Source organism: Bombina bombina, chromosome 2, assembly GCF_027579735.1.
Source record: "Bombina bombina isolate aBomBom1 chromosome 2, aBomBom1.pri, whole genome shotgun sequence".
NCBI classification, from domain to species: Eukaryota; Metazoa; Chordata; class Amphibia; order Anura; family Bombinatoridae; genus Bombina; species Bombina bombina.
Genome location: NC_069500.1, coordinates 971,174,661 through 971,192,213, shown reverse-complemented (window position 1 = coordinate 971,192,213; position 17,553 = coordinate 971,174,661). Strand labels below are relative to the sequence as shown.

General features: G+C 35.6%; 1 protein-coding gene across 1 annotated transcript; it reads left to right on the top strand.

Moving 5' to 3' along the window:
- The first annotated feature begins 16,569 nt into the window (after positions 1 to 16,569).
- On the top strand, positions 16,570 to 17,043 carry DDIT4L (DNA damage inducible transcript 4 like). The gene has a single exon (XM_053700179.1). It carries the CDS (start codon positions 16,570 to 16,572, stop codon positions 17,041 to 17,043), a length of 474 nt encoding a protein of 157 aa, XP_053556154.1.
- The last annotated feature ends 510 nt before the right edge of the window (positions 17,044 to 17,553 follow it).

Sequence of the window (17,553 nt, the reverse complement as noted above, 5' to 3'; positions counted from 1 at the left end):
GTGTGTATATATTTTTAAGGGATTTCAATAGTTGGGTTATTAATTTGGCTAATTTGTATTAGCTTAGAAGTATATTCAATTGGTTGAGCAAGTAGTATTTGTACTGTTTGTTGACATTGCTCACTAATGTTATCCAATATTGCGAGAGTAATGTCAGTGTGTTTAGCATATAGACAAAACCAATGTTACATTCAACAACCTCATGGGGTATTTGGTAATAAGTGAAAAAGCTTTGTTTGGGGATTTATGATGTCCTTTTAGCTGTGGAATTTGATGATAGTGATGAAAGTGATAAATGGCCTAGTAAAGGTTTTGTCACAAATCAAGAATTTGGATTGTAATCAGCCGAACATGACTAGCACATGTTAAGTAAAGGACCATTTTTACCAAACTGATAGTGAAAAAAAGTGCTGCTGATGAAAATGTCTGATTGTGATTGCATAGATATTGAAAAGGGCTAATCTGCAGCCGTTAAAGGGAAAGCCTACTCCAAAATTTGTATTGTTTAAAAAGATAGATAATCTCTTTATTACCCATTCCCCATTCCCCATTCCCCAGTTTTGCATAACTAACACAGTTATATTAACCCCTTAACAACCGCGGACGACTGCGGACGTACCTAGCACATCCTTAGTAAAAATGAGCGCTGGTCACTAAGGGGTTAATATTCTTTTTACCTCTGTGATTACCTAGTACCTAAGCCTCTGCAGACTGCCCCCTTATTTCCGTTCTTTTGACAGACTTTTTTTTAGCCAATCAATGCCCTCTAATAAGTAACTTCACGGGCATGAGTACAATGTTATTTATATGGCACACATGAACTAAAATCCTCTAGCTGGGAAAAAAGGGTCAAATGCTTTGAGATAAATGGTGGCCTTTAAGGACTTAGAAATTAGCATATGTGCCTACCTAGAATTAGCTTTCAACAAAGAATACCAAGAGAACAAAGAAAACGTGATGATAAAAGTTATTTAAAATTGCATGCCCTATCTGAATCATGAAAGTTTAATTTTGACTAGACTGTCCCTTTAACAAACAGTCATTACCAGATGGTACAAGCACATTAGGCTCTCTGAGTTTAAAATACTGGTGCACGGTGCATACTTAAATACACTTTTGAAACAACTATAGCTTTTATTAGAAGCATTTTTACAAATATATGGATATTACAAAAATGCTTCACTTCAAAAGATTAATGTATCCATGTGGATTCCAATTTTGGCTGGAATGTCCCTTTTAATACCAAAGGGAATAGAGCACGTTGCTGCTGAACTAAATGGTACAGGTACTAGACCAATGCAAGTTAGTGATTATTTATATTTTTATCTTAATAGCTGTCATGATTATTGTAAGGTAAACATTTTATATAATCTTATATTCACAGTCGCTATTAACAGCAAAATCTTTTTCCTGCTATGAAGTTCACATATTTTCTTGTTTTAGAATAACAGACACCATTATTCATTACACTATCCTTCTTCTGGTACAAGTCAAGATAACCACCTCTATATTAAGGTGTAAAACTGTTTTAAGTCATTAATCTAGGAGGCCCATAGGGTAAGTTATACATATGAGTGGAGAGACAGAACGTAAAAAATGTATATCTTATCTTATACGCTGCATCCATAACTTAATCCCATGTGGTCATTCCCTGTTAAAAAATAAGGACATATTTGGGCAGCAGGTGTACATTTCTGCAATGGGGCAAGAACGACACCTAGTGGTTATGAATTTGATAATCATAGAAAATATGAATTTGATATATGCATATTAAAATCAATTCAAATTAGGAGATAGCGATCCTTGAGAGGACCATATCAAAGGTGGAACTAAAATGTACATAAACATTTTACTGCTTAAGAAGAATAGCTCTAGATCCAAAGAGAGACAGACAACGTGATTAAAGGGACACTGTACCCAAAATTTTTCTTTCGTGATTCACATTGAGCATGAAATTTTAAGCAACTTTCTAATTTACTCCTATTATCAAATTTTCTTCATTCTCTTGGTATCTTTATTTGAAATGCGAGAATGTAAGTTTAGATGCCGGCCCATTTTTGTTGAACAACCTGGGTTGTCCTTGCTGATTAATGGATACATTCATCCACCAATAAAAAAGTGCTGTCCAGAGTACTGAAACCAAAAAAAAGCTTAGATGCCTTATTTTTCAAATAATGATAGTAAGAGAACGAAGAAAAATTGATAATAGGAGTAACTTAGAAAGTTGCTTAAATTTGCATGCTCTTTCTGAATTACAAAAGAAAAAATTTGGGTACAGTGTCCCTTTTAAAGTACATCCACCAAACAAGAGTTTATTTAACCTAATGGTACAACCAAAGATATAGATATAGATAGATAGATAGATAGATAGATATAGATGTGTGTGTATTTTTTTTTAAAAAAATATCTTTAAAAAACATGCCTTTATTTTATTATCCAAACACAAACCTCATCACTCTCACACAACATATATATATTATTTTTTTATTATTATTTTTTCTTAAAGGGACAGTCTAGTCCAAGATAAACTTTCATGATTCAGATAGGGCATGTAATTTTAAACAGCTTTCCAATTTACTTCTATCACTAATTGTGCTTTGTTCTCTTGATATTCTTTGTTGAAAGCTAAACCAAGAGGTTTATATGCTAATTTCTTAGACCTTGAAGGCTGTCTCTTATAATTTAATGCATTTTGACAGTTTTTCACCACTAGAGGAGTTACCTAGGAGCCAGCATTGATTGGCTAAAATGCAAGTCTATCAAAAGAACTGAAATAAAGGGAGCAGTTTGCAGAGGTTTAGATACAAGATAATCACAGAGGTAAAAAGTGTATTAATATAACTGTGTTGGTTATGAAAAACTAGGGCGTGGGTAATAAAAGGGATTATTTATCTCTTAAAACAATAAAAATTCTGGTGTAGACTGTCCCGTTAAAAAAAGTGCTTCTAGTTTATTATTCAAAAATCGCATCTTTCTCTGTCATAGTCACATTTAGCTGATGACTAATACATTTTTTGCCATATAATACTCATATGTAAATCATATGCATATCCACATAAAAATAGCTCAGATGTTAATTTAGAGTATTGTTAGATTTATTTATCCAGATGTCTAAAACATTTTTATAATAAATTGTTTGGGGTATAAATGCAATTAAACATGATTTATTTGGATGTTTGTCACACATACTCTGGTATACTAATGTATTAAAGCCCATACTGAGATATCCTACATCTTCAAGAGATTTTCAGCAAATTTTGATAGTGTTTCAAGGACAAATAAATCTCTACAGGAATTGTCACTGATTTAATGCTCATACAAGACAGTTACAGGCCCATTTATCAAGCTCCGTATGGAGCTTGAAGGGCCGTGTTTCTGGCGAGTCTTCAGACTCGCCAGAAACACAACTTATGAAGCAGCGGTCTAAAGACCGCTGCTCCATAACCCTGTCCGCCTGCTCTGAACAGGCGGACAGGAATCGCCAGACATCAACCCGATCGAATACGATCGGGTTGATTGACAGCTCCCTGCTGGCGGCCGATTGGCCGCGAGTCAGCAGGGGGCGGCGTTGCACCAGCAGCTCTTGTGAGCTGCTGGTGCAATGTTAAATGCGGAGAGCGTATTGCTCTCCGCATTTAGCGAGGTCTTGCGGACCTGATCCGCAGTGTCGGATCAGGTCCGCAAGCCCTTTGATAAATGGGCCTGTTAGTGTTTGATTAAGTGTGCCAATGTTTCCTTCTGGATACATATTCTGCGCAGGTATTGCTCTTTTTCTGGAGAAAAAAAAGCCATCCATAGCTTTGTAGTCATGTTTTATAGCTATGACTGAAAAGTCCTGCATTTACAAAACCAATGTATATATAGCTGATTTGACTTACTTGGATTAAGCACAAACAAATGAGCAGTAAACATTATCTACATAAGGTGTTTGACTGGCGAAAATGTTTAAATGTTGTTTACAATTAACTGTTTTTGTCTCTTTGCTAAAGGGACAGTCAACACCAGAATTTTTGTTGTTTAAAAAGATAGATAATCCCTTTATTACCCATTCCCCAGTTTTGCAAAACCAACACTGTTATATTAATACACTTTTTACTTCTGTGACTAACTTGTATCTAAGCATCTTCTGACCGCCCCTAATCACATGACTTTTAGTTATTATCTATTGACTTGCATTTTAGCCAATTAGTGCAGTGTCTGCCACTAGCCATGAGCGTGATCACAATGCTATCTATATGGCCTACATGAGCTAGCTCTCCCCTGCTGTGAAAAGTAAATAAAATAGAGGCGGCCTTCATGGGCTTATAAATTATCATATGTGCCTTCCTAGGTTTGCTTTCAACTAGAATACCAAGAGAACAAAGCAAAAATGTTGATAAAAGTAAATTGGAAAGTTGTTTAAAATTACATGTCCTATTTGAAAAATGAAAGTTTTATTTGGACTTGACTGTCCCTTTAAATTAATACTAAACCCAAATTTTTTTTTCATAATTCGGATAGAGCATGCAATTTTAAGCAACTTTCTAATTTACTCCTATTATCATTTTTTCTTCATTCTCTTGGTAGCTTTATTTGAAAAAACAGGAATGAAAGCTTTGGAGCTGGCCCATTTTAGGTTCAGCACCTGGGTTGCACTTGCTGATTGGATGCATAAATGTAGCCACCAATCAGCATGCACTATCCAGGGTGCTAAACCAAAAATAGGCCAGCTCTAAATCTTTCATTCCTGTTTTTTTAAATAACGATAGAGAATGAAGAAAAAAATGATAATAGGAGTAAATTAGAAAGTTTCTTAAAATTGCATGCTTTATCCGAATAATGAAAGAAAAAATGTGGGTTTACTATCCCTTTAAGGTACTTAATATATTTTATAATAGTATAATTGTCATATATTACAGCTCATAGAAAAATGATCCAAGCTTACATACTCTAAGCTCATGTAGAGTGAGTGTTAGAATGTGTGGTTTATATATAGAAACTTCTTGGCTCAAGTAACTTTAAACATTTGTCTACAACACATTATGTAGAATTGCAGTGCAGCCAAGAAGTTCTGGAAATTTTGGATATATTTATGGAATACAAACTTGCAATATGCTGCAGCCAAGTGGTTAAGACATTTTTATTTATTTATTGTTTTTAAAAGCTAGATAAATAAAACAGAAAAACAACTTTCATTTCACATTGTACAAACCTTTATGTAAAGGGGCATTAAACACGTTGAGATGGTAATATAAAATGATAAATTGTATTTAATGGAAGTGCAGAGCACGGTTATATTCCACACAGCTATTGGTTGACCTATTTATAACTGTCCCTATTTGGCCACAGCAGAGAAGGTAACCTAAGTTATAACATAGCAACTCCCATTGTTTTATAGACACTAAAACTTTACATTTATTTTGTCAATATTTAAACAGCTAATGAAACTTTAAAAAATACATCTACATGTTGTTCTCAGACTAATATTTTCTTTGAATGCATCATTCTGTCTAGCATTTATTTTGGGCCAAATTATGAGTGGCAAGCTAACAATTAAAGGGACACTAAACCCAAATTTTTATTTCATGATTCATATAGAGCATGCAATTTTAAGCAACTTTCTAATTTACTCCTATTATCAATTTTTCTTCGTTCTCTTGCTATCTTTATTTAAAAAGCAGGTATGTGATGCATAGGAGCCGGACCCATTTATGGTTGAGAACCTGGGTTATGCTTGCTTATTGGTGGGTAAATCTAAGCATTCAATAAGCTAGCACTATCCATGGTGCTGAACCTAAAATGGACTGGCTGCTAAGATTTACATTCCTGCTTTTAAAATAAAGATAGCAAGAGAACAAAGAAAAATTGATAATAGGAGTAAATTAGAACGTTGCTTAAAATTTCATGCTCTATCTGAATCATAAAAGAAAAAATGTGGGTTCAGCGTCCCTTTAAGCATGTCGGGTGTACAGGGAGTGCAGAATTATTAGGCAAGTTGTATTTTTGAGGATTAATTTTATTATTGAACAACAACCATGTTCTCAATGAACCCAAAAAACTCATTAATATCAAAGCTGAATAGTTTTGGAAGTAGTTTTTAGTTTGTTTTTAGTTATAGCTATTTTAGGGGGATATCTGTGTGTGCAGGTGACTATTACTGTGCATAATTATTAGGCAACTTAACAAAAAACAAATATATACCCATTTCAATTGTTTATTTTTACCAGTGAAACCAATATAACATCTCAACATTCACAAATATACATTTCTGACATTCAAAAACAAAACAAAAACAAATCAGTGAGCAATATAGCCACCTTTCTTTGCAAGGACACTCAAAAGCCTGCCATCCACGGATTCTGTCAGTGTTTTGATCTGTTCACCATCAACATTGCGTGCAACAGCAACCACAGCCTCCCAGACACTGTTCAGAGAGGTGTACTGTTTTCCCTCCTTGTAAATCTCACATTTGATGATGGACCACAGGTTCTCAATGGGGTTCAGATCAGGTGAACAAGGAGGCCATGTCATTAGATTTTCTTCTTTTATACCCTTTCTTGCCAGCCACGCTGTGGAGTACTTGGACGCGTGTAATGGAGCATTGTCCTGCATGAAAATCATGTTTTTCTTGAAGGATGCAGACTTCTTCCTGTACCACTGCTTGAAGAAGGTGTCTTCCAGAAACTGGCAGTAGGACTGGGAGTTGAGCTTGACTCCATCCTCAACCCGAAAAGGCCCCACAAGCTCATCTTTGATGATACCAGCCCACACCAGTACTCCACCTCCACCTTGCTGGCGTCTGAGTTGGACTGGAGCTCTCTGCCCTTTACCAATCCAGCCACGGGCCCATCCATCTGGCCCATCAAGACTCACTCTCATTTCATCAGTCCATAAAACCTTAGAAAAATCAGTCTTGAGATATTTCTTGGCCCAGTCTTGACGTTTCAGCTTGTGTGTCTTGTTCAGTGGTGGTTGTTTTCAGCCTTTCTTACCTTGGCCATGTCTCTGAGTATTGCACACCTTGTGCTTTAGGGCACTCCAGTAATGTTGCAGCTCTGAAATATGGCCAAACTGGTGGCAAGTGGCATCTTGGCAGCTGCACGCTTGACTTTTCTCAGTTCATGGGCAGTTATTTTGCGCCTTGGTTTTTCCACACGCTTCTTGCGACCCTGTTGACTATTTTGAATGAAACGCTTGATTGTTCGATGATCACGCTTCAGAAGCTTTGCGATTTTAAGAGTGCTGCATCCCTCTGCAAGATATCTCACTATTTTTTACTTTTCTGAGCCTGTCAAGTCCTTCTTTTGACCCATTTTGCCAAAGGAAAGGAAGTTGCCTAATAATTATGCACACCTGATATAGGGTGTTGATGTCATTAGACCACACCCCTTCTCATTACAGAGATGCACATCACCTAATATGCTTAATTGGTAGTAGGCTTTCGAGCCTATACAGCTTGGAGTAAGACAACATGCATAAAGAGGATGATGTGGTCAAAATACTCATTTGCCTAATAATTCTGCACTCCCTGTAGAGCTCGTATTACAAGTTGAAAGTAAACGCAAACACTTGAGCGCATTTGACGTTAACGCTTGTTGGGTTAACATGTCCTCAGAGCTCTGGTTAAAGGGACAGTCAACACCAGAATTTTTGTTTTTTAACCCCTTAACAACTGAGGACGTGCAGGGTACGTCCTTAGAAAAAAGGCAGTTAACGCCTGAGAACGTACCCTGCACGTCCTCAGTGTGGAAAGCAGCTGGAAGCGATCCTGCTCGCTTCCAGATGCTTTCCGGTTATTGCAGTGATGCCTCGATATGGAGGCATCCTGCAATAACCTTTTTAAGCCATCCGATGCAGAGAGAGCCACTCTATGGCCCTCTCTGCAACGGAGATCGGTGGCTTACTGCGTTGGTGGGTGGAAGCCGGACTGGGAGGCGGATGGCGGCCATCGATGGCCCTGTTGATGTGAAGGGGGGCGGGATCGTGGGCGGGGGTGGCTGGGGGCACGCACGGGCGCGCGCGTGCACGGGAGGGTGGGGGCGGGCGCGTGCACGGGGAGGGAACGGGTGGGAAACGCTACACTACAGAAAATGCTGGAAATAAAAAATATTAAAAAAATGTCAAAATTTAAAAAAAAAAAAAAGATCAGCAAGGTGGTGGGGGTTTGTCTGTGTGTGTGTGGGGGGGGGAAGCTACACTACAGAAAAAAACAAACAAACAAAAAAAAGCACTTTTTATTGTAAACTGGGTACTGGCAGACAGCTGCCAGTACCCAAGATGGCCCCCTATAAGGCAGAGGGGAGGGTTAGAGAGCGGTTTTGGGGGGGATCAGGGAGGTTGGGGGCATCCTACACAATAGCATATGTAAATATGCTAAAAAAAAACAATTTCTTTTTTTTTAAAACCCTTTTATTTTAGTACTGGCAGACTTTCTGCCAGTACTTAAGATGGCAGGGACAATTGTGGGGTGGGAGAGGGAACGGAGCTGTTTGGGAGGGATCAGGGGGTGGGATGTGTCAGATGGGAGGCTGATCTCTACACTAAAGCTAAAATTAACCCTGCAAGCTCCCTACAAACTCCCTAATTAACCCCCTCACTGCTAGCCATAATACACGTGTGAGGCGCAACAGGATTTAGCAGCCTTCTAATTACCAGAAAGCAACGCCAAAGTCATATATGTCTGCTATTTCTGAACAAAGGGGATCCCAGACAAGCATTTACAACCATTTGTGCCATAATTGCACAAGCTGTTTGTAAATGATTTCAGTGAGAAACCTAAAATTGTTTTTTTTAATTTGATCGCATTTGGCGGTGAAATGGTGGCATGAAATATACCAAAATGTGCCTAGATCAATACTTGGGGTTGTCTACTACACTACACTAAAGCTAAAATTAACCCTACAAGCTCCCTAAAAGCTCCCTAATTAACCCCTTAACTGCTGGGCATAATACACTTGTGGTGCGCAGTGGCATTTAGCGGCCTTCTAATTACCAAAAAGCAATGCCAAAGCCATATATGTGTGCTATTTCTGAACAAAGGGGATCCCAGAGAAGAATTTACAACCATTTATGCCATAATTGCACAAGTTGTTTGTAAATAATTTCAGTGAGAAATCGAAAGTTTGTTAAAAAATTTGTGAAAAAGTGAACGATTTTTTGTATTTGATCGCATTTGGCGGTGAAATGGTGGTATGAAATATACCAAAATTGGCCTAGATCAATACTTTGGGATGTCTACTAAAAAAATATATATACATGTCAAGGGATATTCAGGGATTCCTGAAAGATATTAGTGTTCTAATGTAACTAGCGCTAATTTTGGAAAAAAATGGTTTGGAAATAGCAGTGCTGTATTTATGGCCCTATAACTTGCAAAAAAAGCAAAGAACATGTAAACATTGGGTATTTCTAAACTCAGGACAAAATTTAGAAACTATTTAGCATGGGTGTTTTTTGGTGGTTTTAGATATGTAACAGATTTTGGGGGTCAAAGTTAGAAAAAGTGTGTTTTTTTCCATTTTTCCCTCATATTTTATCATTTTTTTTATAGTAAATTATAAGATATGATGAAAATAATGGTATCTTTAGAAAGTCCATTTAATGGCGAGAAAAACGGTATATAATATGTGTGGGTACAGTAAATGAGTAAGAAGAAAATTACAGCTAAACACAAACACCGCAAAAATGTAAAAATAGCCTTGGTCCCAAACGGACAGAAAATGGAAAAGTGCTGTGGTCATTAAGGGGTTAAAAAGATAGATAAACCCTTTATTACCCATTCCCCAGTTTCGCATAACAAACACAGTTATAATAATGCACGGTTTACCTTTGTAATTACCTTGTATCTAAGCCTCTGCAGCTGCCCCCCTTACTTCATTTCTTTTGACAGACTCACATTTTAGCTAATCATTGTTTACTCCTAGGTAACTCCACATGTGTGAGCACAGTGTTATCTATATGACTCAGATAAACAAACACCCTCTAGTGGTGAAAAACTGTCAAAATGCATTCAAATTAGAGGTGGCCTACAAGGTCTAAGAAATTAGCATATGAACCTTGTAGGTTTAGCTTAGAACTAAGAATACCAAGAGAACAAAGCAGAATTGGTGATAAACATAAATTGGAAAGTTGTTTAAAATTGCATGCCCTATCTGAATCATGAAAGGTTTTTTTCTGTACTTGACTGTCCCTTTAATAATTGAAAAGTACAGTTACACTCATAATAACATTATCTTATAAAAATTTGTACCAAAAAATTATAAGGACTGAAAAATATGAGGTCTCAGGTGTTGAAATAAAAAGGCTGCAAAGGGCATTAACATAGAGTACATATGTATTTATGTATTTACAAGTGTATATATGTATTTAATGACTATTATATATATATATATATATATATATATATATATATATATATATATATATATACAAACAAGAGATGCACTCACAGGACTTATTCAAAAACCAAATTTAATGTTAGTTTTCATTCACTATTTGCACTATGATATCCCACTTGTATGACGCTATATTAAGCTAACTCGTTTGTTTATCAATGTTATTTGTTTTATTTCACTGTTGCCGAAAACCGGAAGTGATATATTGGAACTTCCGGTTTCGGCTGTTACTGTGGAACGCCATTTGCGTTCCAACCTCGCACCTATTGGCGCACTTTTTGGAGAGCACTAGGTTTGTGTTTGTTTTTACACACTATAAAATAATTGAAGTACTGTATTGCATTGTTATATGCTGATGAAGGGGTTGTGAACCCCGAAAACGTTACATTAAAATTGGTTTTTGAAAAAGTCCTGTGAGTGCATCTCTTGTTTGTATATGCACCTATATCCTTGCACCCAGGCTGTTATCGACTTGGAGGGCTGAACTGGATGTTGTTTGATATATATATATATATATATATATATATATGTATATATACATAAATACATATATATATATATACACAGTATATATATATATATATATATATATATATATCAAACAACATCCAGTTCAGCCCTCCAAGTCGATAACAGCCTGGGTGCAAGGATATAGGTGCATATACAAACAAGAGATACAGCTAAACACAAACACCGCAAAAATGTAAAAATAGCCTTGGTCCCAAACGGACAGAAAATGGAAAAGTGCTGTGGTCATTAAGGGGTTAAAAAGATAGATAATCCCTTTATTACCCATTCCCCAGTTTCGCATAACAAACACAGTTATAATAATGCACGGTTTACCTTTGTAATTACCTTGTATCTAAGCCTCTGCAGCTGCCCCCTTACTTCATTTCTTTTGACAGACTCACATTTTAGCTAATCATTGTTTACTCCTAGGTAACTCCACATGTGTGAGCACAGTGTTATCTATATGACTCAGATAAACAAACACCCTCTAGTGGTGAAAAACTGTCAAAATGCATTCAAATTAGAGGTGGCCTACAAGGTCTAAGAAATTAGCATATGAACCTTGTAGGTTTAGCTTAGAACTAAGAATACCAAGAGAACAAAGCAGAATTGGTGATAAACATAAATTGGAAAGTTGTTTAAAATTGCATGCCCTATCTGAATCATGAAAGGTTTTTTTCTGTACTTGATTGTCCCTTTAATAATTGAAAAGTACAGTTACACTCATAATAAAATTATCTTATAAAAATTTGTACCAAAAAATTATAAGGACTGAAAAATATGAGGTCTCAGGTGTTGAAATAAAAAGGCTGCAAAGGGCATTAACATAGAGTACATATGTGTTTATGTATTTACAAGTGTATATATGTATTTAATGACTATTATATATATATATATATATATATATATATATATATATATATATATACAAACAAGAGATGCACTCACAGGACTTATTCAAAAACCAAATTTAATGTTAGTTTTCATTCACTATTTGCACTATGATATCCCACTTGTATGACGCTATATTAAGCTAACTCGTTTGTTTATCAATGTTATTTGTTTTATTTCACTGTTGCCGAAAACCGGAAGTGATATATTGGAACTTCCGGTTTCGGCTGTTACTGTGGAACGCCATTTGCGTTCCAACCTCGCACCTATTGGCGCACTTTTTGGAGAGCACTAGGTTTGTGTTTGTTTTTACACACTATAAAATAATTGAAGTACTGTATTGCATTGTTATATGCCGATGAAGGGGTTGTGAACCCCGAAAACGTTACATTAAAATTGGTTTTTGAAAAAGTCCTGTGAGTGCATCTCTTGTTTGTATATGCACCTATATCCTTGCACCCAGGCTGTTATCGACTTGGAGGGCTGAACTGGATGTTGTTTGATATATATATATATGTATATATACATAAATACATATATATATATATATATATATACACAGTATATATATATATATATATATATATATATATATATATATATATATATATATATATATATATATGTGTGTGTGTGTGTGTGCGCATTGGACCCTTTGCAGTTAAATAGATGAAAACATGTAAAATCCTATTTATACAATATTAATTTTTAATAAAGTGTTAAACTGTGTATTTAGTGTAAATATTTCACATTCCAATGTTCTACACATAGCAGAATATATTCTATATCTTTCTAAATAGATATTCCTGTGTATATCTGTAGCTATCTATACCTATACATAATTATCTATAGATATAGGTATAGATATATATATAGTACCAAAATACCATCAGATATATGTAGAAATGTATTTATTAATAAATAGAACATGTTCTGTTATGTGAAGAACATTGGAATATGAAATATTCATGTTTTCAAGTCGGGGTAGCACACTTGAGAATATGTGATTGGGTTTGCACGTAACTAGGGTATTAGATTTCCCCCCCACACTTTTTTAGCTCCGTTGACTTCTATGGGGGAAATGGCTTTTTTTGCGTGCATTGGGTTAGCGCGCGAGTAAAAACGTTTTACTTTCAACTACAATGTGCACAAAAAACTTACTTTTAGTGGAGTTAGTGATTAATGTCTCTTTAAAAGCTGCATTCTCCTTGAAATAAATTCATGTCGTGAATAATTTTGTTTCAATTGAACCAGCTCTTTCTTTAAAAAAGTAACATGTTTTTCTTTCAAATGCATAATAGAAAATACTTTTTTTTTTCATCTTTTTTTCTCCATTGACTTCTACGGGGGAATACGTGAACGTGCACGCAATATTCTAACTTTGACTTTTGCGCTCATCGGGTTTACTTTCAACTCATATATACGAGCGCAAACCGACGAGCCAAAATCTTACTTCAAGGGCAATTAACACTTAAGCAGCAGCATCAATTTGCACTCCACTCGTAATCTGGCCCATAATATATAAATGGTTCATTAGCCACAATGGAAAGTAACTACCATTCGGTTCCACGAAAACAAATTATATAAATTCTACAATATCATTAAAATAAATGCATTTTTTAAACTATTATAAAAAAGTTCCCTTTGCTCTGTATATTTTACAAATTTGAAATTAATGATTGGCGTAAAAAAAATATTAATGTAATTTCCCAAAGAATGTAACAAATTAATATGTTGGCATAATATATATACCGAACATTTTAATTCTCCAATAGCATTTTGAGAAATGTATTCTCTGAAAAGTTTCACTGTGAAGTTTTACAAAACAACTATAAGCAATTCCCCAAGGTTTTCTTTCTAATTTAATTGGATTTTTTTATTGAACAAAGCGAGGCAGTGCACACAACTAAATTAAGCATCCATTTTTATGAACAACAGAACTAAAATGAAGACATAAAACATGGGAAATCAACCGGCTGCATTATTATTTAATAGTATTTTCTTTTTATTTAATGTTCTGTTGAACTATTCAGAAATCTCTATAGTTGAGTCATATACTGTAGTGGTGTTATATTGAGAACACTTTTTAAAACTGAAAGTGTCAAAAACTTTATCTAGATTTTTAAACTATAATATATTTATTTAAAGATAAATGTAAATGTTTACGGTGACCCTGGCACATCTGAATTGTTTAATTTTTTTACTGGATGAATTTTGTGTAATAAAAGAAGTATTAATAGATGTATGGGCCGAATTCCTTATATTATAATATTAAGTTGGAAACTTACTTCATCTAGCTTTGTGAATGGCATTTTCTACAGTGGGGAAGAAGATATTAACAATATATACAATCTTTCTGTGTAATATAGAAGTCTATTTGCAAGATTGCACAGAGTATAAACTGGCTTGTCCTAAGTCAATTGAAATAGGCAACTTTTTACAAAAAAAAATCTCCAAGTTATTATTCTTAAAAAGCAGTATAGTTTAATAGTTGTTCTTTACAGCAGACTTAAAGGAACATTAAACACTTTGAGATGGTAATATAAAATTATAAATCGTATATATAAAAAAAACTTTCATTTTTTTATTTTGTCCCTTTTTCCTCTTATTTCATTCTGAAATTGTGATCCAGTTAGAAATGGAAGTGCAGAACACTGTTATATAGACACGTAGTGGCTGAATTATCATGCACCGTATGATGCTAATTCAGCTTTCAGGCTCGCCGGAATCAGGAGTTAAGAAGCAGCGGGTCATAAGACCGCTGCTCCTTAACTCGTTGACAGCATAAGCCTGATCGGGTATGATCGGGTTGATTGACACTCCCTGCTATGCTTGTGCAGGGGGCAGTATTGCACAAGCATTTCATGAGAAATGCTTGTGCAATGATAAATGTCGACAGCGTATGCTGTCAGCATTTATTGATGTGTGGCAGAAATTATCTGCTACAGCGGATCATGTCCACACGCACAATAATAAATCGGCCCCTAAGGGCTAGATTACAAGTGGAGCGCTAAATTATTGCGCTCATGCAAACAGGCAAATTTGCCCGTTTGCGGAAGTGCAATAAATAACCACCCTTTACAAGTGGCTAGTTATTGGTACTGCAACTTTGCGGTAGCAATTAGAACTCTCTGGTTAATTTTCTAAAAGTTCACCAAATGGCCTCAAGATTTTAAAAAATTTAGTATTTATTTTGAATAAAAAAAAACTGCACTAGGCAGTTTTTGGGGGCTAAAGTTGGTGGGAGTGGGGTGTTAGAAAAAAAATGGCACTGAATAGTTCCTTTTAATTGTGGTCTATAGGAACTATGTGTTCCCATAGACCACAATGTATAATATAAATGTATATGATTATATACATATACAGTATATATGTATGTGTTAATATATGTATATGCACATATTAAGACATAAATATATATGTATATGTTCATATACATATATATTTAAAAATGCTGCCCATCGCTGAGCTGCTTAACTCCTTCGCTGTGCGAGGTTCTGATGCCGGGAGCCCAATGCTTCCTAGCAATGCAAACACATGCATTTGCAATGCGATTAACTTGCAATACCAGCACACATTGGGCTCCATGTATGAAGCAGCGAAAGCTGCTCTGGAGCCTTTGCGGGGCAGGTTCGCATATACGAGCCTGCTTCCCGCAATGTAAGAAGCAGCGGTCATTGGACCGCTGCTTCCTACACCCTACGCCACCTCTTAGGTGGCGAGGCAAAATCACAGAGAGCACGCTCGCTCTCGGTAATTGACATCCCCTTCAGTCGCGTGATTGGTCGCGCGATTGAAGGGGCGGGCATTACACACTCCCACGAGTGTGTAATGATACATACGGGCAAGCGGATCAACAGAACCGCTGCCCGTGTGTAGCGAAGGTGGGCGGACAGCTTCGCGAGTTGAGAAGCTGTCCGCCCGCCATTTAGTACATGGAGCCCATTATCGTGACAGCACACATTATCGGGACAGCTTCTAGTCAATATATTTGATAATAATTGCAAAAAAAATGTATTCAAATATATATTTAATTACTGCTATCGTCACCAGAAACTTTTCTGTTCCCTTTAGCTATTTTTTAGATACTTGAAATGTTCTATTTAAATAATTAAATTGTAGAAATGAGTATACGTGCCCAGAATTTTGTGTTTTTGTTGTTTGTATCTCAAATACTGAACTGTTTGAAGTGATACATTAATGGAATCTTTTAAACTATGCAAGAATACATTATTCTCATAACCATTTATTTATGAAAGTACATTTCCTGGGGTTCAAGACCTTGCTTAGTAGTATTTACTGAATTGTGTAATCTGATAAACAATTAATAAGAAAACGTTATTGTTTGTGACATGTTAGTATAAAAGGGACACAAAGTAATTTTTATATAATACCTCTATAGTATATATGAAGTTATTTTATCACTACATTGCAAAATATCTGCATAAAAATAAATGTTTTAAAAGCAATTAAAACTGTAAATTTGTTAGCAAAAATTTTATTATTTTTCAGCCCAGGAACATACACTTAGAAACGACTCTTGAGTATGCTTACCTTATTTCTGATGCTTTAACCAATACAGATCATATGTAAATGAGCTCTGCATTTGCCTAGCAATCGCTTTGTACAATGTTGCAGTGTCAAATTCTGGATTATGCAGGGTACACTCCAGCCTCTCTGGGGACAGAGGGTAAAAACATTTTCAATACATATAATTAAACATTTTTAAGGAAATTAAATGTTGAGCTTAATGTCCCTTTAATGAACTGTGTACTTCTTTACAGGCTTCTACCACATGAACTACTTTGCAATTGAGTCTAATGTCAGCGATGCTTTGTCAGCGGTGAGAGCCTGCCACTTGGTGACAATGTTGGAAGACTGCCTATACAAAGCAAAACACAGCAAACTTTATTGCTCAAAACTTCTCTTGCCTCCAGAACTAACCAGCAAAGTCGCCCAAGAGGCTTCGAGACTGTCTCTAACAGAACCCTGTGGCCTAAGAGGTTGCATTATACATGTAAAGCTGGAAAATGAAAATACACATATAAAATTAGGTACACTGGTTTTTGACTCTTCTGTTATTCCAACTTTTGAGTTGCAGCTGCTTCTAAAACAGGACAGTCAGAGATGGGACTATTTCAGAAATGTTTTCACAAGAACCTGCTTTCCAGTTATGTTCAGAAGTGTATTAAAACTAAGTCCCAAGTTTCTGCTAAGCAAGAGGAAATTATATTTTTCATTAATTGCAACAGAAAATGAAGACTGTTAAGTTATATTAAAGAGGTTAGCTCTGTATAAAGTTTATAAACCACATGCTGTATACTTAAATGGACATTCATCCCTAAGTTTTTCTTTCATGATTCAGATAGAGCATACATGTTTAAAAAAACTTTCCAATTTACTTCTATTAGCATATTTGCTTCATTCTCAGCTGGGATCTAGCTGAATACATTGGTAAGCCAATGACAAGAGGCATATATGTGCAGCTACTAATCATCAGCTAGCTCCAAGCTCCTAAGCCTACCTTTTCAACAAAGGATATCAAGAAAATGAAGCAAATTAGATAACAAAAGTCAATTGGAAAGTTGTTAAAAATTGTATGTTCTATCTGAATCATGAAAGAAAGATTTTGAGTTTCATAACCTTTTAATATATGACCATTATATCATTCTCTCTGGTGCTACAAACTACTGCTTGATTTCTTAGCAAATTCCATGGTTTGTTGCAGAAGCAATAAAATGTTTTGAAAGTAATTAGCTATTTTGCATCTTTTTATTCT